The 21243-nt window shown below is 45.1% G+C and overlaps 1 protein-coding gene across 3 annotated transcripts in view; it reads right to left on the bottom strand.

Moving 5' to 3' along the window:
- TENM2 (teneurin transmembrane protein 2) overlaps positions 1-21243 on the bottom strand; it is an 890342-nt gene that overhangs the window by 70046 nt on the left and 799053 nt on the right. For all 3 annotated transcript variants that reach the window (XM_063084119.1, XM_063084126.1, XM_063084134.1), the window contains one exon: positions 19855-20001. In XM_063084119.1, coding sequence (XP_062940189.1) covers positions 19855-20001 — 147 coding nt within the window. The remainder of the gene's footprint in view (positions 1-19854; positions 20002-21243) is intronic.

The raw sequence follows: 21243 nt of genomic DNA, 5'->3' as shown, positions 1-21243 counted from the left end.
ATTCCTGTCAACGTAGGTGGCTGAAGACCACACTATTTACCTGTGAGCTTCAACGCCCCCTGCAGCTGTTTACCACCAGCACAAGGTGGCTCTTGCCTCTGGTGCTGGGTGTAGGTTTCTAGCAGCTGTTTCCAGCCCCTGTTTAGTTTATTCTGCTAGATTGTAAAAGGAGCTCCTAAATAATCAAGAGATTTAAGCACAAAGCCTTAATTGAACTCTTACGAGTAAACCAATGCTCAGAGGGGAGGAGGTCCCGTGCAAACGGAGAGGCTGTAAAGCAGTCACAGTAAAACATCTGGATGTGTCAGAGTTGGCTGAAACGTGCACTTCTTTCTGCCTGGAGGAGGCTGCCTGAGTCCTTACATCATCACTTTCATGGGGAAGGATTCTAGGAATGAGAGGATGCTTATTTCACTTATTTTCCTCTTTGATCTTTGTAAACTGGTCAGCTTATGGAGAATCAGATGGAAGCATTTCTTTTAAGTTTTGGTACTGTTTGCTCCCTGCAGCTTGGTAAACAAGTGACTCCCTCTCCAACCTCCATGAACACTATGGCTTTCTTAGGTATTAAAAGCTTAAGAGAAACACTTCAATTTACATTTTCACTTTCATTTTGTGACAGGGTGGCACAAATCGACCCCAAAAATTCACTAAAGGTGCCATGGATAGCTCTGTTGGAGACTGGTCAGAAGCTCAGATTTTTAAAATGAGGCCCACTCTTTCTAGAGACCATGGTTTGAGGGGAGGTACCACCAAGCACCAAATGTACCTTCCCTACTCATTGGGCCAGGAGGAATGGTTAAAATCACGGGCTTGGAAGAGTACTTACTAATCCATTTATGGGACACTCAGGAACGGGCAAAATACATCAATTATGGTAGAAAGTTAGAAATTGCAGTCACCTCTACAGAAAGTATTGGCTGGGGAGCCTTCTGCATGCTGGTCATGTTCTTCATCTTTATCTTAGTTGCTTGGCTGTGCAGGTGAATTTATAAAGATGGGGTAATGACTATGATAACGATCCCTCACTGGAGTGTTGGGAAGATCAGCTGGGATAATCCACACAAGGTACTTAGAATGGTTGTGACCACCTATCACCTGCCTAGTGCCTCTGAGCCATTTTTACTTCTCTTTCTTTTTGAGTCTTCTTGGCATCATATAGGTTTGTTTATCCATCTAGAGCTAGGTCCTTGACAAGTTCTCATTCCCCCAAGAAAAATACAGGTAGTCCAGGTGGTGACCCTAATAAATCCTAGGGCTGTGTTTGAGATCAGCTAATGATGGGGAAGGTGGAAAATTCATGAAGCAATGGAAAGGTAAGAGGCAGCAAGTTGGGGCAAGAAGGAAGAAACCTGGTGCTGTGTGCTCTTTGTGATGGAAATGAAGGATGGGGGTCCCTGTAGGACTGGCAAAAGTCAAAGCCTCCTGCTGACTTGTAGTCGAAGCATAAAGGGGTTCTTGAGTAAACAGAAAGATGGCAACCATGGGTTGGTTTTGCCTGTGAGTTATTTTGCTTTAAGGTGAGCTTTTGCAGGGTCCTGCCTAAGGTGTGTGGGACCATGGGAAAATATATTTCTGCTGGGCCCCTGTCTATACAAACAACTAAAGTCATCCCAAATAAGCAAGTCAGCACCATTATGGCAGCCGGATATCACACGATCTTGCAAAAGAAATAGCTCTCTGGCCAGTGGGAGCAATCTGCTTGCCAGGCTGGGGCTGGCCGGGGCTGGCCATTGCACCCTAGACTATCCCATAGATGCAAAGCCAAAATCAATGTGGGGCATCTGGTTGACCCCACATGCCTGAGGGTGGGGGTAAAGAATGGTAGGGGGTTGGAGAGCATCCTGAAGGGGAGAAATGGGGACCAGGGCTCCTAGTTTGGACTGGGGAGCTCCTCCCAGTTAGCATTCCTGATCCGGGCCAGTCCTGGACACTGGAGGAGCACTTAGAAAATTTTAAGGAAGTCACTTCAAAGCTCAGAGCTCCCTGAGACATAGTGCTTGGCCCCTGGTCTACTTGTCCAGGGTGGCACTGGGATCTTGGCCCAGTTAGAAAAATAGTGAATAATTATGGACTTTAGCATCAGAATGGTCTGGTCTATTATAACCTGGTCTATTACTCATCAGCTGTGTGGTCTTGAGCAAGTAACTGAACTCCTGAGGCTCAGTTTTCCAATCTACAGAGTGGATTTTAATAGCACCTTCTACACCGAAGTGCACAGAGATGCTATAGGATGGTGCATATGAAATGAGATGATAAATGTATAGTACTTAAGACAGAGAAAGAGCTCAATAATCAAAGATTATTCTTCATGATATTTCCTGCTCTCCACCAGAGAAGGGCACTATTCCATTTGCATTTTACCCAATGCCTGCTGACAAGTTGGAAGTGGGGAATAATTGAAAGTATTCTGGCTTGATGTAACTAAGAAGTGAAAGGATCTGGCAAGGTTGACTTGATTTAACCTGGCAATATGAGATTAGTTCTTCATTGCCTCTGTTAGGTCTCCCGCACTGCCAGCCCTTTAAAGCAATAGATTGGCTGACAGCATGCTCATTTGGAAGGTTTCACCTGCCATTAATACCCTGGCTGCCTGATGGACCATTGTTCCTCATGTTCTTCACTCTCCCCCCACAGAGCAACCGCCATTCTTAAATATTGCAAGAAGTAAAACTGTACTTGTGTTCCTTTTGGAAGGTCTGTTGGAAGTTTTCCTCTTACTCCCTGCCAATTCTTTTTGTCATTCTGTGACTTGCAAGGCCAGAGATTCTTGCCCCAAAGGCCCTTCTGGCTTTTCCTACGACTTAGCAATGGAAGATCAGTCAGGTCTGACCAGAGACCTGGCAGAGTGGAGGCCCCACGGAAAGCCGCTTTGCTGGCTTTCCGACTCTTCAGGTGGACATGGGAAAGAAAGCTAAGGCTGCTTAGGATAACCAAGGCTCTGTTACTGAGCAAGGATACGATCCAGGTAAGGTCACTCTTTAATATGACTCTGGCTGAAGACATGGAGGGAAATTTTTGACAGTAAGCTTGCTGTATTTATCCAGTTTATTTTATTTTTTTTGGAATGGTTCTTTACTATAAATAAACAAATGGACAAAAACCAAAACCAAAACAAACACCATCAACAAAAATCTTTTGAATCAATGCTTCTCCGATTTTACTTAGCATCAGAACCACTCAGTGATCTTGTTAAAGTGTAGATTCTAACCCCACAGTCCTAAATGGGATTCGAAAGCCTGCATTAGTTACAAGCAACCAGGTGATGGCTACAGGGCTGTTTCCAGCACTGTATTTCCAGTAGCGAGGTTCTAAGCCAGCGTTGCTCAAGGTGTACTCCTGACCACTTGCCCTAAAATGATGTTAAAATGCAAACTCCTGTCATCACCCCAGACCTACCTACGGACTTCCTGTATTTGGGGACTGGGAATCTGCATTTTAAAGAAGAATCCCAGATGATTCTTTTGCTCCCTAAAACTTGAGGTCCCCCTATTCTGAATTACTAAAAACACTCTTCAAGTATCCACAGCAGTACTCCTGAACACCTAAAGCAGGTTTTCCAAAGTCCATCTCTTACAAGATGTTAATAGAGGTTCCCTGAAACATAGAAATAGAGGTTCCCTGAAACATAGAAATGGAGGTGGGAAGGGAGGATCTGTGGTCAAATACAAATTGGAAGATGAAAGTTCGGCAAAGTTAAACTGGTTTTTTTAGAGCAGAACTTCTCGGAGCCTTTACTATGTGAATATGCATTATGAGTCTTTAATATTGCAATGGAGCACACAGCATTTCCTAACTATAGTCTTCTTTTGGCTCAGAGCATTTCCCTGCAATTTTATCTAGTACACATTAGTAAACACTTCATGAGAACACGGGTCTCTAGATCAGGAGGCACTGTCTTTGGAAGGACCAGCCAAACCTCCATTTCCTCAACAGTCACAAGTGGCACCCCTATCCTTGACTGACTTATAAAATGCAGGCCTTTGGGAGGTCAGGCCTAACACAAACCACATTCACCTCTACTAGCACATCAGCTCAGAGCTCCTGTCCCATGGCTCCCAGTGCCTCCCAATGCATTTCAGAGTGGGCACCCTGTGCTAGGTGGCAACATCCTGGGGGTCAGAAGGATGATGAAGCATTAGTGGCAAGCATGTCTAATGAGAGCTAATGGATGGCACTCATGCAGAGCTTCCAAGGTGCCAGGCACTGTGTTGGGCACTTTACATGCATCTACTGATTAAATCACCATCAGAATCCCAGGCATGATTAACATCATTATGAGGAATGGGAGACTTCAAGAGAGATTAAATAACTCACTTTTGACTATATCACTTCTAAGTGGTGGCTGGGTTTTGAACCCAGTTTGTGGCCCTCTGAGGCCAAATCCTACACGAAGCTGCCATGTAAGGTGGTGTTTCTGTTAAACACTCTGAATGTCCTGTACGTGGGAATTCATTGTGCCCTCTGCCCTGACAGGCTGAGTGCCTATGCCTAGGTCTTTTGTTAAAGGCAGGACTAACTCAAAGAGAAGAATAACAATTTAAATATACATTGGAGTGGGATTTATATTTTGGAACACTGGGATGCAGAATGCTTTAGTCGACCCTCTGCCCCAGCTCCTAACTCCACCCAGCTTACATGTCTGACTTAAGTGGGTCACAGCAAGGCTGGCCCTCCCTAGCCACTGAAGCTGCTCTGTGCTTTCCCAGCCTCGCTGCACATCCTCCATCTAGCCGTCATTCAGTCATGTTCATGAGAACCCTTCAAGGTGGGTTCTATAGTCTCCATTTTGCAGATGAAGAAACTGAGGTACAGAGAGCTTAAGGGCCTTGCCCAAGGTCACGAAGCTGGTAAAGGACTGAGGAGTGATTCATACCTAGACTGTCTACCTCCAAAGCCTCTTGACTTCTACTGTCCGTTCTCCATAGGAAGCTGCAAGTGTCAAGGTACCCTTTGAATGTCATAAGACTTAGGGGAGGAAATGCTCAGGCTTCAGAAAGCATCTCAATTTTCTAGTCGTTCTCTTTCTCTTGCTCTCCTTCCTTCCCTCTCGCCCTCCCCTGTTGACTCTCCTCAACACAGAAAGAGCCTCTGGGAATGACCTCATTTGATTGGAGGTTTCCCACCTCGGACAGCCTGACAGACCTCTCCGGCACAGTTTCACCCTTGTTAGCCTAAAGCCATGTTTTTATACCTGGGGGATTTCTATCCTGGCTGCCGCTGTCTCCCTGCTTGGCTGTTGCAAAAACCGGTGGCAACAGAGAGCAGGGGCTCTGATGTGGGCCTCCAATTTCTGCACATGCTCACCCTCTGCCTAGTGCTTCTGGTCTCTCACAGCTGTCCACTCCCCCTGGCTCTGCTCCTCATCAACCTCCATTTCCAAGAGTCCACTGACAGGCCAGACAGAACTGAGCCACTGGCCAGTGGAGCCTGGGCCTGGCAGGGGGTGGTGGCCTGGTAGGGTGCCAGACAGTGACCTGCTAGGCCCCACAGAAAGAAAAGGGGCTGTCACCACCAGCAGACCCCTCAGGGCAACCAGTGGAACAGCTACTTTCTGCCTGAGGGGAGGCCTTGTCTCTGGGGAGTGGAGGAGGTAGAAGGATTGTCTGCAGAGCTCAGAGAATTAGTAGAGGAGGACGATGCTTCTGCTCCTTCTGCATAAAGAGATACCCACAGACCACCAGTCGGGAGAAGGGACCAGACTCAGCTGTTATACACGCTTTCTGCTGAATTATAAAAATCAGAAGTACTAATCCCTAATCTGTGTCATTCCTAAACATGGCCACTGTCATGCTCCAGGCACTGTTTAGCACTCCCAGGAGATTTCTTGTTCAATCTTCACATCTACTCTATGGGGTGGGTTTTAGGAGTTAGTTTTGTACTGCCGATTATGGTCACAGGATCTAGAGGCAGATGTTCTGGGTCCAACCCCAGATCTGCAGCATATTGGCAGTGTGACTGTGGGCTAGTTACTTTACCTCTCTGATCTTTAGTTTCTTCAACTGCAGAATGGAAATAATAATCATACTAGCTTAATAGGGCTGTTGCAAAAGATTAAATAAGCCTTGTGCAAAAGTATCTAGTGTACAGTAACCATTTGTTTACTCCTACTTTACAGATGCAGAAACCCAGTTCTAGAGGGGTTTAGTGACTTAAGTAAGGTTGGGCAGCTGCTGGGATTCACGCTCAGCTTGCCTGGCCTCAGGCTTCCCCACTACTCCACCCCTCTCCAAGCAAGCTGTAGTTTGGGAGGTCGGGGTTCATTGATGGCAATCCTCAGCAGTCTCTGCCTTTCTTCTTGTTTTATAGAAGGATTACGGGGCTTGCATCAACCCACAGGAAGTCAATATACGGGGTGGGGCAAAGTCTATAGTAGAGATGAACAGCATAACCACATGTACACGTCATACTGAAAAGAAATAATGTATCTTATATTTGGATTTTCTTTGCATTAATAAAATGGTATCAGTGGTATGTAGTGACTCAGGTGTCATTGTGTGTGGTTTTTTAATCCTAAAATGTATTCATCCCCAAATAATATAATGAATGAAAAACAACTGCTTCCTATCCCAACCACTTGTCAATAAAGCACAAAGGGGAAGCTGCTATCACTGGCGCAAGTCTCTCAATTCATGTAACAATGAGCTGAGCAGGATGGACAAGAGCCCTGTGGCTATGGACCTAGCTTCTAGAGGGGGAAACAGACAATAAGCAAATGAATGCATAATGGATTTTGAGGGAGTGATAGTGTTTTGAAGACACTCAGGAAAGCAGGACAAAGGGTTGGAGAGTGACAGAGGGTGACGGAGGAGTGGATTTGCTTCTTTAGACAGGGGAGTCAGAGATGGCTTCTTTAAAGAAGTGTTGTTCGGGTAGAAACCTAATGAAATGAGAAACATATCATGGAAACACCTAGGGATGAGGATTCCAGGAAGAAGGAATAGCAAGTGCAAAATCCCAGGGTGGTATTTGTGAGTTGCAGGAGCAAGAAGATGGCAGATGTGGGGCAGAATGAGGGAGAGAGCGGGGGGAGGGAGTGAGATTACAGTACAAACAGGAACCCACAGATGCAGAGCTATGGACGCCATTCTATGGGAGATGAGACACCCTGGGAAGGTTTGAGCAAGGGCGTGATATAATCTGAACCTTTAAAAAGATTCTTCTGACTGCTCTATGTGCAACAGACCAGAAGCTGGAGGACCAATAGTTTGGCCCAGGGAAGTTGGTGTTACGATCTGGGTGGAGGTGGAAGGATATTAAGAAACCATGGCCTTAATGATTAGGAATAGAGAATGGAGGGGCCAGGTAAGGGGGCATCCAGAAATCTGTGTGGCAACATGCACAGACTAAGGTGGCATGCCAAAGACCAACAGAATGGCTACCCTAGCAGACAGTGTGATAGCTGGGAATCGATGACATTGTGCTCTCATTAGAGGGCCAAGACTTTGGGGGATAGGCCACAGGAGGGCTAGAATTTTCTCCCTAGATCTGCCCCCTGAGCCACATGTTCCATGACTGAGCATGGCAGAAGGAAGAGCAGAAGACAGTGACAGAGACTTGCACCAGTGACTGCAGCTTCCCCCTTGTGCATCTGTCTTCTCCATGGATTCCCCTTCCCCTTCGCGACCTCAGACACCCAGCAGCTTTGGACTCTGGAGAACCTGACATACAACTACTTTCAGAAAACAGGTCTGAGAGAAGAATGAAGACGTCAGGAGGACCGGGCTCCAATCCCAGCTCTTCCATTGTTTGACCTGGGACAAGCTAACAACCTCTAGCTCCTCAGTTTCTTTCTCGGTCAAATGAAATCCTCTAGATGTTGGCAACTAATTCAAAGGTTTCTGTAACCTTGTGCAGGCTTGGGGGCCACTGATTTGTGATCTGGGAGGGAAAATACCATTCATTCCAGAGCTGGTGGGGATGGGATTGAGAGGAATGTAGTATAACAGAGACCAAAAGATGGGATCTTAACTTTGAAATGTACGCATTGCATTACCTCGTATGATGAACTTTTGACTGGGGGGCAGTGTGTGTTTTCAGAATTTCTGAAGTCACACTATATAGGGATATACTACTACTACTTAGAGCTGCCATTTAAATAAAGTGGCATACACTAGAGTTGGGAAAGGGGAGGGGAGGAAGAGATTAGTTAGAAATTGGTAAAGGGCCACAAAAAATGATTACATTGTGTAACGCTGAATCTACTAATTATCTTGAATTGAGTATCACCTATTGCATACAAGTATTAATATTCAATACTGTACCTCACAGATATGTACAATAATTATATTTCAATAAAGACTAAAAAAAGGAAGTACATTAAAAAAATTAAAATAAGATCGATCAATCAATCAATCAATCAATCAATCAAGTGGCATAGGGGCTGGCCGGTTAGATGAGTTGGTTAGAGTGATAAAACCTAGGTTGAGGGTTCAATCCCTGTACCGGCCAGCTGTCAAAAAATAAAAAAAATATAAACAAAACAAAACAAAAAATAAATAAAGTGGCATTAAGGTACTTTCTATGAACTTTCTAGTCAAACCTCACAACAAGACTCTGAGGTTGATATCACTGTTCCTCAGTTTACAGACAAGGGAAATGAGGCTCAGAGAGGTTAGGTTCTTTGCCCCAGGAAGCACAGCTAGTAAGAACCAGAGCCAGAATTTACAGCCAGGTCTGTCTGACTCTAGTGCCTGTGGAGCCCAGCAGCAAGGTGAGCACTGTCTTCAGGGGACACCTGGGAGAAGCAGCAGAATGTCACAAAGGGCAAAGGACCAGGCTAGCTCTCTCTCAGCATGCTCTTTACACATCTGCCTTTTATTCCAACACTCTTGAAAGAGGAGGATGGATCCTGGGAAGTTGGAGCCCTGAGCCCCCTTCTGCTGACAAGCCTCTGTAACAAGGGCCTCAGTGAGCCCAGGGTTGTCCCCAGGGTCCACATGCCAGTCAAGTAGCCGCTGCCTCAGGATGCAGAACTGCTTGGCCTGTCTCTCCTCATCAGGTGGCCCAGGGCTGCCATGCTCCGGGGAGTCGCTCTCTGCTAACATTTGAGCTCCCTTTAAAAGATCCATATTATGCTAAGTCGGTTATTCTCAAAGTGTCTGCATCATTTGGGCGCTTGCTAGGAATGCACATTCTTGGACCCCATGAATTCAGACCTACTGAATCTGAAACTTGGGGGTGGGGTCGAGTGATCTGTGCATGAAAGCTTCCAGGTGATTCTAATGCTCAGTGACATATGAGCAGCATTGTGCTGTTTTGCATGTGTTAATTCATCGAAACCTCACAGTGTCCTACGAGGTAGGAACTAGCTTTAGCCCACTTTACAGAGGACAAAACTGAGGCTCAGAGAGAGAGAACAAGGTGCTTAAGCTCATACTGTGACTAAGGGGAGGAGCTGGGACATCACTCCAGAGCTCTCTGACCCCAAAGCCTCTTTATCACCCTGCCAGGCAGTCTCCTCCCCCGTGGTGAAAGAACGCCCCCGTGCAATTGAGGAAACATAAAGAATATCCATGACTGTGAATACGAGTGTTCTTGATTGTGAACATGAGTGTTTTGTAACAACTCAAGCAGGTATCAGCCTTCCCTCCCAGGGAAAAAGTGTGGCTGCACTTTCAGAGACTGAGGTGCAAGTACTTGGATACATTGCGCTCTGCCCAGCATAGCACACAAGCACCATCTAAGTGTCCCCGCCCGCTTCTGCAGCCTCCACCTCCTCCATTCTCTGCATAGACTCTGTGCTTCTCAGAGGTCGCCACACAGGCACTGTTCTTTCCTGCCTCTGTGCCTTTGCATTTGTCCTTCCCTTCAACCACAATGCTCGTACCTCTGTCCTTATCTAAATTTCCTATATCTTTCTTTCTTTTTTTAATTGAAACATAAGCGATTGTACACGTCCATGGAGTACACAGTTGTATATCAATACCTATGTGCAATATGTCCTACATCATTCAAAATTCAAGCTCTGGAAGCCTTTGATGCCCCTCCTCAGGGTGGCCATAACCGCTTGGCCTTACTTTTAACATAAACCCTAATATTCGGCTTTGTAGCGACTGGCTTAATATATATCTTGCCCAGCACCAGACTGCATTCTTTAGGGACACAGTCTGAGTCTCATTCACTCATGTGCCATGGCACAGAGTAGGGACTCGGTATCTGATTGTTGAATGAATAAATGATTCTTGGGGGGTTGTGTCCAAGAGTGTGGCTGGTTTGGGGGAAGGTGTTTGCCATCACCACCATGAATGACAACAGGTCTGAGCAGGATCTCCAACTAGGGTGAGGTGAGTGAGGGGTCTGGGGGCAAAACTGAAGAAGGAGCTCACTCTTAGGTGTCCTGGGTACCTCTGCTCATGCTGCTCTAGGTCTTGGGTCTGAGACTGATCTTGGCTCAAACCAGTACGAGGCTACTTCAAAAAGTTCATGGAAGTATTTGTGTATCTTTTAATTCCATTTTTTCCACAAACTTTTTGAGGTACCCTCGCACAGTTGTGCCTTGGTATCCATGGGGGATTGATTCCAGGCCCTCTGCAGACACCAAAATCCATGGATGCTCAAGACCCTGATATAAAATGGCTCACTATTTGCATGTAACCTGTGCACATCCTCCCTTATATTTTAAATCATCTCTAGATTACTTCTAATACCTAATGCAATGTAAATGGTATACAAATAGTTGTTATACTGTATTTTCTATTTGCTTTTTTTTTTTTCCTGAATATTTCCTATCTGTAGTGGGTTGAATCTGTGGACTTGGAACTTGTGGATACGCAGGGCCAACTGTAGTGGCAGACGCAGATTCTCCTGAGGGTCACGGGTCCTTTTGGTGGCAGCTTAGCATGGGGAAAGACATATTGGATTTTGAGCCAGTAAACCAGGACTCCAATCCCAGGCCTTGAAGAAGTTACTTTCCCTTTCTGGGCTTTACAGCTGCTGGGGACTCTATATTTTAGCCTTTTCATTTCCGTCATTCCCAGACTCCCATAAATGAAATTATTCAGTGATTCTCATAAATGAAAGAGGCAGTGTACCTCAGCACATGTTGCCACAGAATTCTAGGAAATTATGGGGGGTTGGTGGGAGTGTCAGCGATGACATACCTCACGGCTAGGCAAGGGGAGGGCATTAGCTTGGGCATTACCTCGCTCATTGTTGCGAGCAAGGAGGAAGAGAAGCCTCGGGCACAGAGGTTTCGGGGACACCTTGCAGTTTTCTTTGGATTCGCGTTTGGCCATGTAGTTCTGGCCCCTCTCCAATCCCCCAGAGCTCTTGGCTGGGAAGATGGAAAGTCAAAGAAAAGAGCACAGGCCTTGGGCAGCTGCTGTCACTGTGCAGTGAAGAACGCTTCGCTATTTAAAGTCCAACTGCTCCACTTTCCCCAGCTCGCCCCCTGGCATTCTAGCGCGTAAGCACTTTGTGGCAAAAATGCATTCCCAATCCAAAGCTGGAGGGAAAAACCTAATGCCAATGATATTTTTCAGGATGCTGCAGAATTTGTGTTTCTGAGGGGTTGAGGTTGTGCAAGCACTCTGGTCTGCCTGCTCTCATCCTGGACACAGCACTCAGGTGCTGACTGGGGCCTAGAGGAGGGCTCTCGACCTCGGTTCTGAGCTACATGTGAGCTATGCGAGCTTGGGTAAGCCACTTCACCTCTTTGGCCCTTGGTTGCTGCTTCCATGAAAAGGATAATGAGAGGCTCTTAGGGCTCTTGTGGGTATTGTCAGGCTTTATTTGGACAATGTGGGTTAAGTCTTAGCACAGGCCTGGCCTCTGGTAAGTATTCAGTGTGTCAGGCCTTGGACATTATGTACTTTGACATCAGGCCAAAGAATACTCCCTGGTTTGGGACCATCTGGACCCCTTGGATAGATGAGTTCCTGGGAGATGTTAATGTCTGCACTGGATTTCTCAACCTTGGCATTACTGACAATTTGGGCCGGATCAATCTTTGTTGTAAGAGACTTTCCTATGGGTGTAGGATATTTATCAGCAACCTTGGCCTCTACTCACTAGATGCCAATAGCACCTCCCTCCATCTCCTGTCATGACTCATAAAATGTCTCTACGCCTTGCCAGATGTTACCTGGAAAGCAAAGTTGGCCCTAGTAGAGAACCACTGGTCTGGACTGGGGGGAGGGTTGTGGAAGCAACAGAGTTAATAATGTCACCAGGGCCTTGAACCTTTATTCAAATGCTGGTCACAGAAACCAGGAAGGTACTTGCTGCAGTCTAGGCACAGACTCTGGCCAAGGCAAAAATACAGGAAGCCAACATAATCATATAAATGTTACTTCTTTGCCACCAGTTAAATCTATGTTTTAATCCTTTAATTCCCTAAAATAAGCCTGAAGTGATTTAAATGATTAACACTTTTTTCAGATTATGCATTTTTATCACAATTTCATGATGAATATTTGATTTGTCATCTAATCAGGGAAAAAACATAATCCTTTAAAAGGCACTTAATAACCATTTAAACAACTAAAGACTTGATTAGAAAAGACTGAAGGTACTGTGTTGGATAAACTCATGAACTTTAAATACCTTTTAAAAAAAAAAAATTCAGTGGACAAATAAATTTACCAGGAAAAGGTTTTCAGTGGGAAAGTTTTATCTTTGAAGTGATTTTTCCTGAGGACTCTTTGCAACAACCCAAATTCTGTCCTGGTTTGAATCTTCTTCAGAAATATCTTCCAAATTTTGTTAGTGCCTTAGTAGAAATGAGGTAATGCCTTTAAAGGAGAAAAGCCATATATCGTAGTGGTTAGCTGAGAGGCCTATCTTGAGTCTTACTTTCTTAAGCCTCTGACTCTTTATCTGTAAAATGGAAATGATACGATGAGACAGACTCATAGAACTTATATTCTGGTGTGAAGAAACAGACAACATACAAGAAAGATAGAGGAGAAAATTTAGGAGTGTGACAATTTTGTAAAGGAAACACTAAGGGGTGATGGGGAAGAGAGAGGGGGGACTTTATAGGGTCAACACAGCCCTTTCCGGGGAGGTGTCATTTGAACTGAGAGCCAAAGGACTAGAAGGGGCCAGTTATGCAAAGTGTCCGGGTTGAGCATTTCTGGTCCTAGGCAAGCAAAGGCCCTGGGGTGGGACTAAGCTTAGCCTTTGTGGGGATCAGAAGGCTGGCCAGAGTGGACGAAGCAGAGCTTCTAGAAGGTAGGGGATATACGGAAGGCCCTCTACTACAAGGTGAAACAAACATTTGATTTTGATTCTAACTCCACAAGAAGCCCTTTGAGGGCATGGAATGATCTGGCTTACAGTTTAAAACTACCCCTCTGGCTGATGTATGGAGAGAGCACGGGGCAGGAGCAGCAGCAGAGAGACCCAGTGGAAGAATATTCCTATTACCCAGGTGCGTAGAAAGCTCAGCACAGTCTTGGCCCTTGGAAGCTCTCAAAAATCTTACTGATTGCAATTTTTATATGCAATGACAAATAGGTCCTACCTTTTTTCCCCAAGCCTTAATGGATTAAAAGAAAACTGAATCCCAATCTTCAGTTTCTTAAACAGAAGATTCTCTAGTCAAATATGCCCAGGAAGTCAAAGACCTTATTTCAACTGGAAGATCCAGAATAATTCTAGACTCTTGTTGCCAGGTACTCCTCTAGGATCTCAGCTGGGGCTAGTTCTGCTTTCCTCCCGAAGAAGAGAGACCCAGCGTCTGGCCAGCTGGCACTGGCCTCGAGGCCAAGTTCTCCTCCTAAGCATTAGATATATTGCTTTCCTCTTTGGGACCTAATTGGGGACTCTGTTATGGCTCCAGCTACATTTGCCACAAGGTCTTTGGACTGCGAGAAGAATCCTCATCCAACCCAATTAATAGAGCAATGTTGTATGTTTAAGCTGTCCCCCACCCAACCAATCCATCAACCTGATTTGCACACATTAATCACGGCATTTACAATGGGCTCACCAAGCTTTGTCTCTCATTGGAGGAAGAAACTGGACTATTTGGACATGAGAACCATAACTCTTCCAGAGTCCCTGAAGTGCCTTGGTTGGCTCTGCTAAATGCACAGACAAGGTGAGTTATTAATTAACAAGTGAGATAAATGCCGGAATACCATCCCTAAATCATGTCAAACTAATTTGGATGGTTATGGGATGGAGAGGGAGGGGAAGGAGGTGGTGGGTGAGGGGTGTGTTTTGTCAGTTCCAAATGCTTTGGACAGACTCCAGAGTTATTTCTCCTCATTTAGACCTGGCTGGAATGCCTTGGATGGCGTTCCCGGAGCTCAGGCCAGCATCCACATCTCAACCCAAGGCAGCCTCCTTTGGAGCAGAACAAGGAACAAAGCCTTGCTGATGGGGGTGGGGTGGGAAATGCTGCTCTGAAGAGAAGCCGGAGTGGAGTCCTTCATTTAGAGAGCGGAATGAAGAAGCTGCTGGTGGACTGAAGGGTCCCCACCAGGGGTTACTGATCACACAAATCTGTGGCTTTGAGGACTCTCTGGGAGACAGGCTGAAGACTCTGAGCTTAACATTATGATGGGTTTTTCTCTCATGTCCTGCAGCTGACACTCATACTCGTGACAATCCCTTCGTTCTGCTCCTACTGAACTAAGGTATTCCATCCCTGTCACCCCTCACATGCTGGACTGTAATAATAACAATGTTTTTAAACATCTTACCTTTTCAGATAGATAGTGAACTCTTTGTGGACAAATGTATTTGTTTTAGTATTTCCAAAGGTCTATTAAACCATGAATAAATAAGCTGATGGATGGATGGTTGAATGGATGAATGGATGGATGAATTCATACCCTAATGACAGAGAGTTAAAGGCTTTTAAAATTTTGAAACAAACATCAGTCACCTCTTCAACTAGGACTGGAGAGCACTGCTAAATAAGTGAAATTATTCAGTTAGGAATTAAACGTGAAAATGTGTTTATGTCTTTTCAATTACTTATTTCTTCTTGAAATAAAATTCCCCTCTCCTCACTCCACTCCTCTTGTGTTCTGAGAATTCTAGGGGTATAGCAGTTTGGGGCATAGGCACTATGGCGTTGGGCTGGGTCAGCCCACCCAGGGGAAACCATTATTTAAACAAGTTTTTCTCAAAATGTGGTCTGTGGAGAACCTGCATCAGATCCTCTGGGGTGCCTATTAAAGATGCAGATTCCTGAATTTCATACTCGACTTAATAAATGGGAATCTTAAAGATGGGGGCACAGAAATCTGACTTTTAAACAAGCTCTCCATGTAGTTACACAACACTGAAGTTTGATAAGCACAAGGTTAGAATCTTTGTGGTTATATACACTGGAAAAATTCTTGGTTGGGCTCCATCTATGTGGATTCTATCTCTGTTCTAGAAAATAACAACATTAAGATTAATACTGTTAATGCTAGCAGCACCTAATCATGAGGGCAGGTATCTGGTAAAACATACTGCATGCATTTTCTCACTGAAACTTCACACCAGCTAATGGCGTTGGCATTATCATGCCTATTTTACAGACAAGAAAATGGAGGCTTTGAGAAGTAAAGTGACTTGCAGAGCTGGAAGGAACACAAAGGCTGATTCTGAAGCCCAGGCCCTTAACCACCAAGATGTTACAGTGTCACCTATTCAGAAGCCAGGGAAGTGAAGGAGAGGGAGCAAGACAGAACAGGGGGGAGACAAAGATGTCTCCCCTAATAGGCACAGTAAGGAAAGGAGTGGTGCAAGGTGGCTGCGGACAAGCTCAGCTTAGTAAGGGCTTCCTCCCACCTCCTCTATCTCCAGGCAGATGCGGTTACGATGTTGCCTTCCCTGGTCTACGCTGTCATCCCTGCCCATGGACGGGAGGTGGTTTCTGATAGGATTCCACAGGAGCTCCAGACAGACTCCCACACTGGCTTGAAATGATGGGAGTTGGGCGTTGTGCAGAGAGAGGGCTGAGGCTCCTGACTCTAAGATCTGGGTGATAAAGGGACGCAGGGAAGGAGTAAGGACTGTCTCACCAGGCCAGACGGTCTAACAACGCCTCTCACCTTGCAGTCCCACTTTTAGAAGAAATCTACACCCTCTGTCCTACTCCTGGCTGTGATGAACCAAATCTCGCACCTCTGTCTTGGTGGTGATAATTAAATATTATCTGCCTGTCACTTGGTGCACATGTTGTGTGTATTCTCAGACTTTAATGAGCTGGTATTTGTCTTCTGTAAGCAAAAATATTTCTTTGAGTCTCTCCCTTTTCAAATTGGGGTGAGCAGTTCAAGTGAAGATCTTTCACTATTAAAAAGACAGTCCGCTAGCTGGCACGTCTGTCTGAACTGTTTCCACTTTTTTTTAGTGGGAATGGTAAGTAAAGCCTGTCCCTTCAGAATCAGTCGTTGCTTCCTGAGGTTACATCAATGGTCACATGAGGGGGTGCTGGGAGACTTTGAAAGTGGTGGGACTCCTTTGATAGGGAATCAGTATAAATTGCTTTTGTGGGGATACTGTAAGGCAGCCTTTTCCAACAGGGTTTCTCATCTAAACACCACAGGATACAGAAAATATCTGAGTGAAAATTTTGTCAATTTTTCCAAAGAAGGTACTTTATCCAGGACTATTCAGAGATGCATAAGAGAGAAGTTAATTTATTACATAAAATGGATGTCTTAGGACTGGTTCTCAAAGAAGACCTGCACCAGTGCCACCTGCAAAAGCATCACCTCATAATTTACTAGAAATTCAAATTCTTGCTCCCCATCCCAGACCTATGAATCAGAAACTCTGGGGGTCAGGCTCAGTAATATGTGTTTAATTAAGCCCTCTGGGTGGTTTTGCTGCAAACTGAACTTTCAGAACTGCTAGTAGCTTTAAGTACCAGGGCTTAATTCTCTCACGGAAGAACCCAGGTTGAAAAGGACTATTAAGGGCTTCAAATATCTGTCAGTATTTGTCAGTATTTCCCCAGTATTTGAGTCTATATCTATCTCAGTTTAAAATATATACATCACTTTAAATTGAGATTTTTTTAAAAAGTAGAATGACTTTAGATGGAAAAGTGATTTTCCTTTTCCGGCCCTGTTATTTGGAAGAGTGCTCTGTTATTTTTCCTATTCATGAGATTTACAACAAATGTGTGCACTACAGCTGCTTCCCAGGCCTGCCTCATGTTCTGCCTGGGTGCCTCTCTGACCTACCGCCAGGTTTATAAACCCACACACTCCTTCCTGACAACTCCCAGAGCAGGACAGAGCCCAGGGCAGAACTCCCACCCTCACCCAAAACAAACAAAAAGAGTGATCTAATTGGCGTGCTGTAGGATTGGATCTGGAGTTGATGAGAAGCAACTTTAATATTTATCAATAAACATGCAAAGTGCTTAGCACACCTCCTAGGGAAGTAATTAACCATAGAAAGGATACTCTGTACCAGGAATCTCCTCCAAAAAAAGAACTCGGTTAATTGTGAATTGCTTACGCCAGATGAGAGAGAATCCGTGTCTACCTCTCTCACCTGATATAAGCAACTCTGAATTAACTGGGAGTTTATTTTTATAACACAGTGCAGAGCCTTTTTTCTTTGTGGTTAATTACTTCCTTGGGAGGTTTGCTTTAACAGTTCCCATAACAAGGCCATTATTGTCTTTAGCATAATCACTGCCTCATTTGCTTTTGTGCCCTGCCCTTCTGACACTTTGCTTCTGCCCACCAGGAGGGACAAGAGGGACCCTGAATTGTGCCTGTTAGGCAGCCTTTAGGCCAGGGGACCCAGCCATAGCAATGCCTTTTCTAGCTCCACTTCAGGAACTGATTTTTTGCCTCGTGGGAGCTGGGATCAGGGGCAGTGCTGGTGGAGAGGGAGGTAATGGAACAGTGCAATGGGGAGACAGAGTCTCCCGGAATGCCCTCTCTCCCCTATCTGGGGCATTCCAGCAATTTGCTCTCTTTCAGCTGCTGACACCCAGAGCAGGGAATGGAGCCAGGAAAGCAACTCCTTTCTGCAAGTAGAAGCTGATCTGTAAGCAACTGCTGTGCTCAGTGAAATCACCAGGAAGGCAGAGGCAAAAACCATGAACCTTATCGTCAAAAGTAGTGATTCGACTCTCTCAAAACCCCCCCCCCCACATTATGTAGTTATGCCTCACCTTGTTAAAAAGTGAAGTGGTTTCTATTTTGCTTCTGTTTCAGGAAAGAGGAAATGAATGAATGGGAACTCTAAAGGGCATAAATTTTTTGACTGTGTACTCTTATCAGTGTATGTACATCTGTTTATTTATAATTATATACAAGATATGTACAGTGGCAATCATAGATTATGGAAATTGTAAAATGTCCATTAAGAGGATGAGGAAAAAGAAAAATAAAACATCTACGGCTGATAGATCGCACCCCACTTTGGACACCACTGATGCTGACCTGTTGGGGTCATAAAGGTGGGGGCAGACTTTGACTTGGTGGCTGATATTCCTAGAGCACAGTAGATCAGATAATTGGACTCATGGATTCTCTTATACCTTGAAACAACTTCTGCCCCAAGGGAATTCTGAGCAGTTAGTAATTTTGGTGAGGGAGGATCACACACCTCTATTGATGTTTGGAGCACATTACATGGCATTCTTAGGAGATCAGGTGGCCCATGTGCTTACACAACCCCGTTTAGCCCCAGAGTATTAGCACTTCATCAGGAAGTAACATGGGAAAATTCAGTTCAAAGGTTTAGAACACAGGTGGCAGCCTTTTCCTGTAAAGGGCCAGAGGGTCAATATTCTAGGCTTTGATGGCCATGTTGTCTCTGTTGTGATTGCTCAGCTCTGCTGTTCAGGGTGAAAGCAGCTACAGACAAAATATAAACAAATTGGCTTGGCTATATTGCAATAAATGTGGAGATGTAGGCTAGAGGGTACAAAGTTTCAGTTATGTGAGATGAATAAGTTCTGGAGATCTACTATACACTTTAGTGTTAATACTGTATTGTATACTTAAAATTTGCTAACAGGGTAGATCTTGTGTTAAGTGCTCTTACCACACACACAAAAAAAACAACCCCGCCCAAAAAAGTAAAAACAAAACCAATAATAATAAAGGAGGTGGGTGGGGGGAAATTTATATGTTCATGGCCTTGATGGTGGCGATGGTCTCAAAGGTACATACTCATCTCTGAACTTATTGAGATGTATACATCAAACACACCAAACAAGTACAGCTTTTTATATGTCAATCATACCTCAGGAAAGCAACTTAAAAACCTTTATGGACACTGAAATTTGAATTCCACCTAATTTTCACATGTCATGAAATATTCTTCAGATTTTTTCCCTCAACCACTAAAAATTTTAAAAGCATTTTTAGCTCACAGGCTAGATTTGCCCTGTGGGCTGCAGTTTGCCAACCACTGGTTAGAATGTGGACTTTGGAGCCATAGCTGGGTTCCAGTCCCAATCTTAGTATTGGTGGATGTATTATCATTAAAAAGTTACTTAACCACTCTCCAGGCCTTGGTGTCCTCATCTGTAAAGTGACATCTCAAAGGGCTGTAAGGATGAAGGGACGCGTTGCTTATGACGTCTTAGCACAGAGTGAGGCACAGATTGCCCTCACCACTGTCACCGATTGTAACTCCCAGCCCTGAAAGTCACCCCCAGGGCAGCGCCAGGGCCCAGCCACTTTTCCGTGGTGATGGTACTTGAGAATCCGAAGCCAGCATCCAACCCCAGTGCCTTCTGCCCATGTCTCCAGGAGGCCCCGGTGGTACAAGGACACCCGTTCTCTGCTGCATTTGCTTCAAAGGAAATGTCACAGCAACATCTGACAATAGTATAGGGGAGGTCTTTCAGGAGAAAAATGACTTGTGACGAAAGCATGTACAACGCTCTGCTCTTGAGGGGCTGGGAATTAGAAGACACTTGCTCACCTCCCTCATTATCCTTGTTATCAGCACAGGAGGTTTCCATGGCAACGTTGCATCCGGGCCCTCTCCAGCCGGTCTGGCAGACACACTGCCAGCTGTTCTGACCCAGTGTGCATCTCCCGTTGCCGTTGCACAAATCGGGGCAGCCATCTGGTTGGAGAAATGAAGAGGATGAGAAGGAGGGACGTGAGGTTGCGCTGGGGAAGCAGGGGAGCCATGCAAAGGGGAAGCAAGGCCACAGGGCAGCCACTGGGCCAGCCTCACAGTGGGGCCCGTGCCTGCTCCCCTAAGAGTCTGGGCAAGCAGGCGACGCATGCAGTTGCAAGACGGGGTGGGGTCGCAGATGCAGGGGCTCCCTAGGGATAACTGGCCTGGGTGAAGGGGTCAGAGGCAACCTTCCCAGAGTGGGGAATTCAATGCACATCCCAGACAACTAAGCCAGCATGGAGCTGACTAACAGACTAGCTAGGCTGTGATTTCTAGCCAGGAGTTCAGGATTGATGCTACCTCAAAAAAAGCTTTGCTTTCTTTTTTATTTTAGAAGTGCCTTCTGCAGAAGAGAGAAAATTTCTCATAAACCCAGGATGGAGGCAAAGTGCCCTCCATTTTTCAGAATTTTAAAGATATATTTACATATGATTAGCATGGAGCTTCTGATGACCAAGAACTGGATGGTTCTGCGGGGCTGTTTTCATATTCTTGTACTATTTAGTTTCAAGGGGCACTTAAAAATGTTGGCTGCTTATCACTCAACCTGTTTAGGGCATGATTTTAAAATGCTGCAGGATTTGAAGGCTGTGGAAGGAGTAGGTGCTGGGTGCCATGCATCAGAAAAAAAGATAAAGGAATACACTTATGTGCATGGGGGAAGGGCATTGGGGTACTAAGGGTAATTTTTCTTTTGCGGCTTTCTTTTTTTTCTTTCCTTTTTTTGGGGGGGGGGCAGTATATGTACAAAATCAGCAGCCTGTCTAACTCCCTAATTGCTTCAGCATCCCAAATAATTGCACCTACTACTCTCCTGACTTGAGCTTGAACAAAAGGAGTCCGGGTGGGGAAAGAAGTGTGTGTGTGTGGGGCACTAAAAAGACGGGAAAAGCTCCACCAGCAGAGCCTCTGTTGCCCTTTATGAGATGTAGACAGAAGCAGAGAATTGGTAGTATGTGGCCACACTTCCAAAACACCCGTGCTGGCAAGAATTGCTAGATATGTTTTCATTTTTCTTTTAACAGCTCTATCGAGGCATAATTTATATACCATAAAATTCACCTGTTTTAAGTGTACAATGCAATGACTTCTGGTGAATTTACAGAGTTGTGTGATCTAGGTATGTTTTCTTACTTTATTTAAATATACCTCAGAGACTATTAATTTAATTGTTCTCCAGAAAGT

The sequence above is a fragment of the Cynocephalus volans genome, chromosome 2, assembly GCF_027409185.1.
Source record: "Cynocephalus volans isolate mCynVol1 chromosome 2, mCynVol1.pri, whole genome shotgun sequence".
NCBI lineage: Eukaryota > Metazoa > Chordata > Mammalia > Dermoptera > Cynocephalidae > Cynocephalus > Cynocephalus volans.
This window is presented reverse-complemented; position numbering and strand designations above follow the sequence as displayed.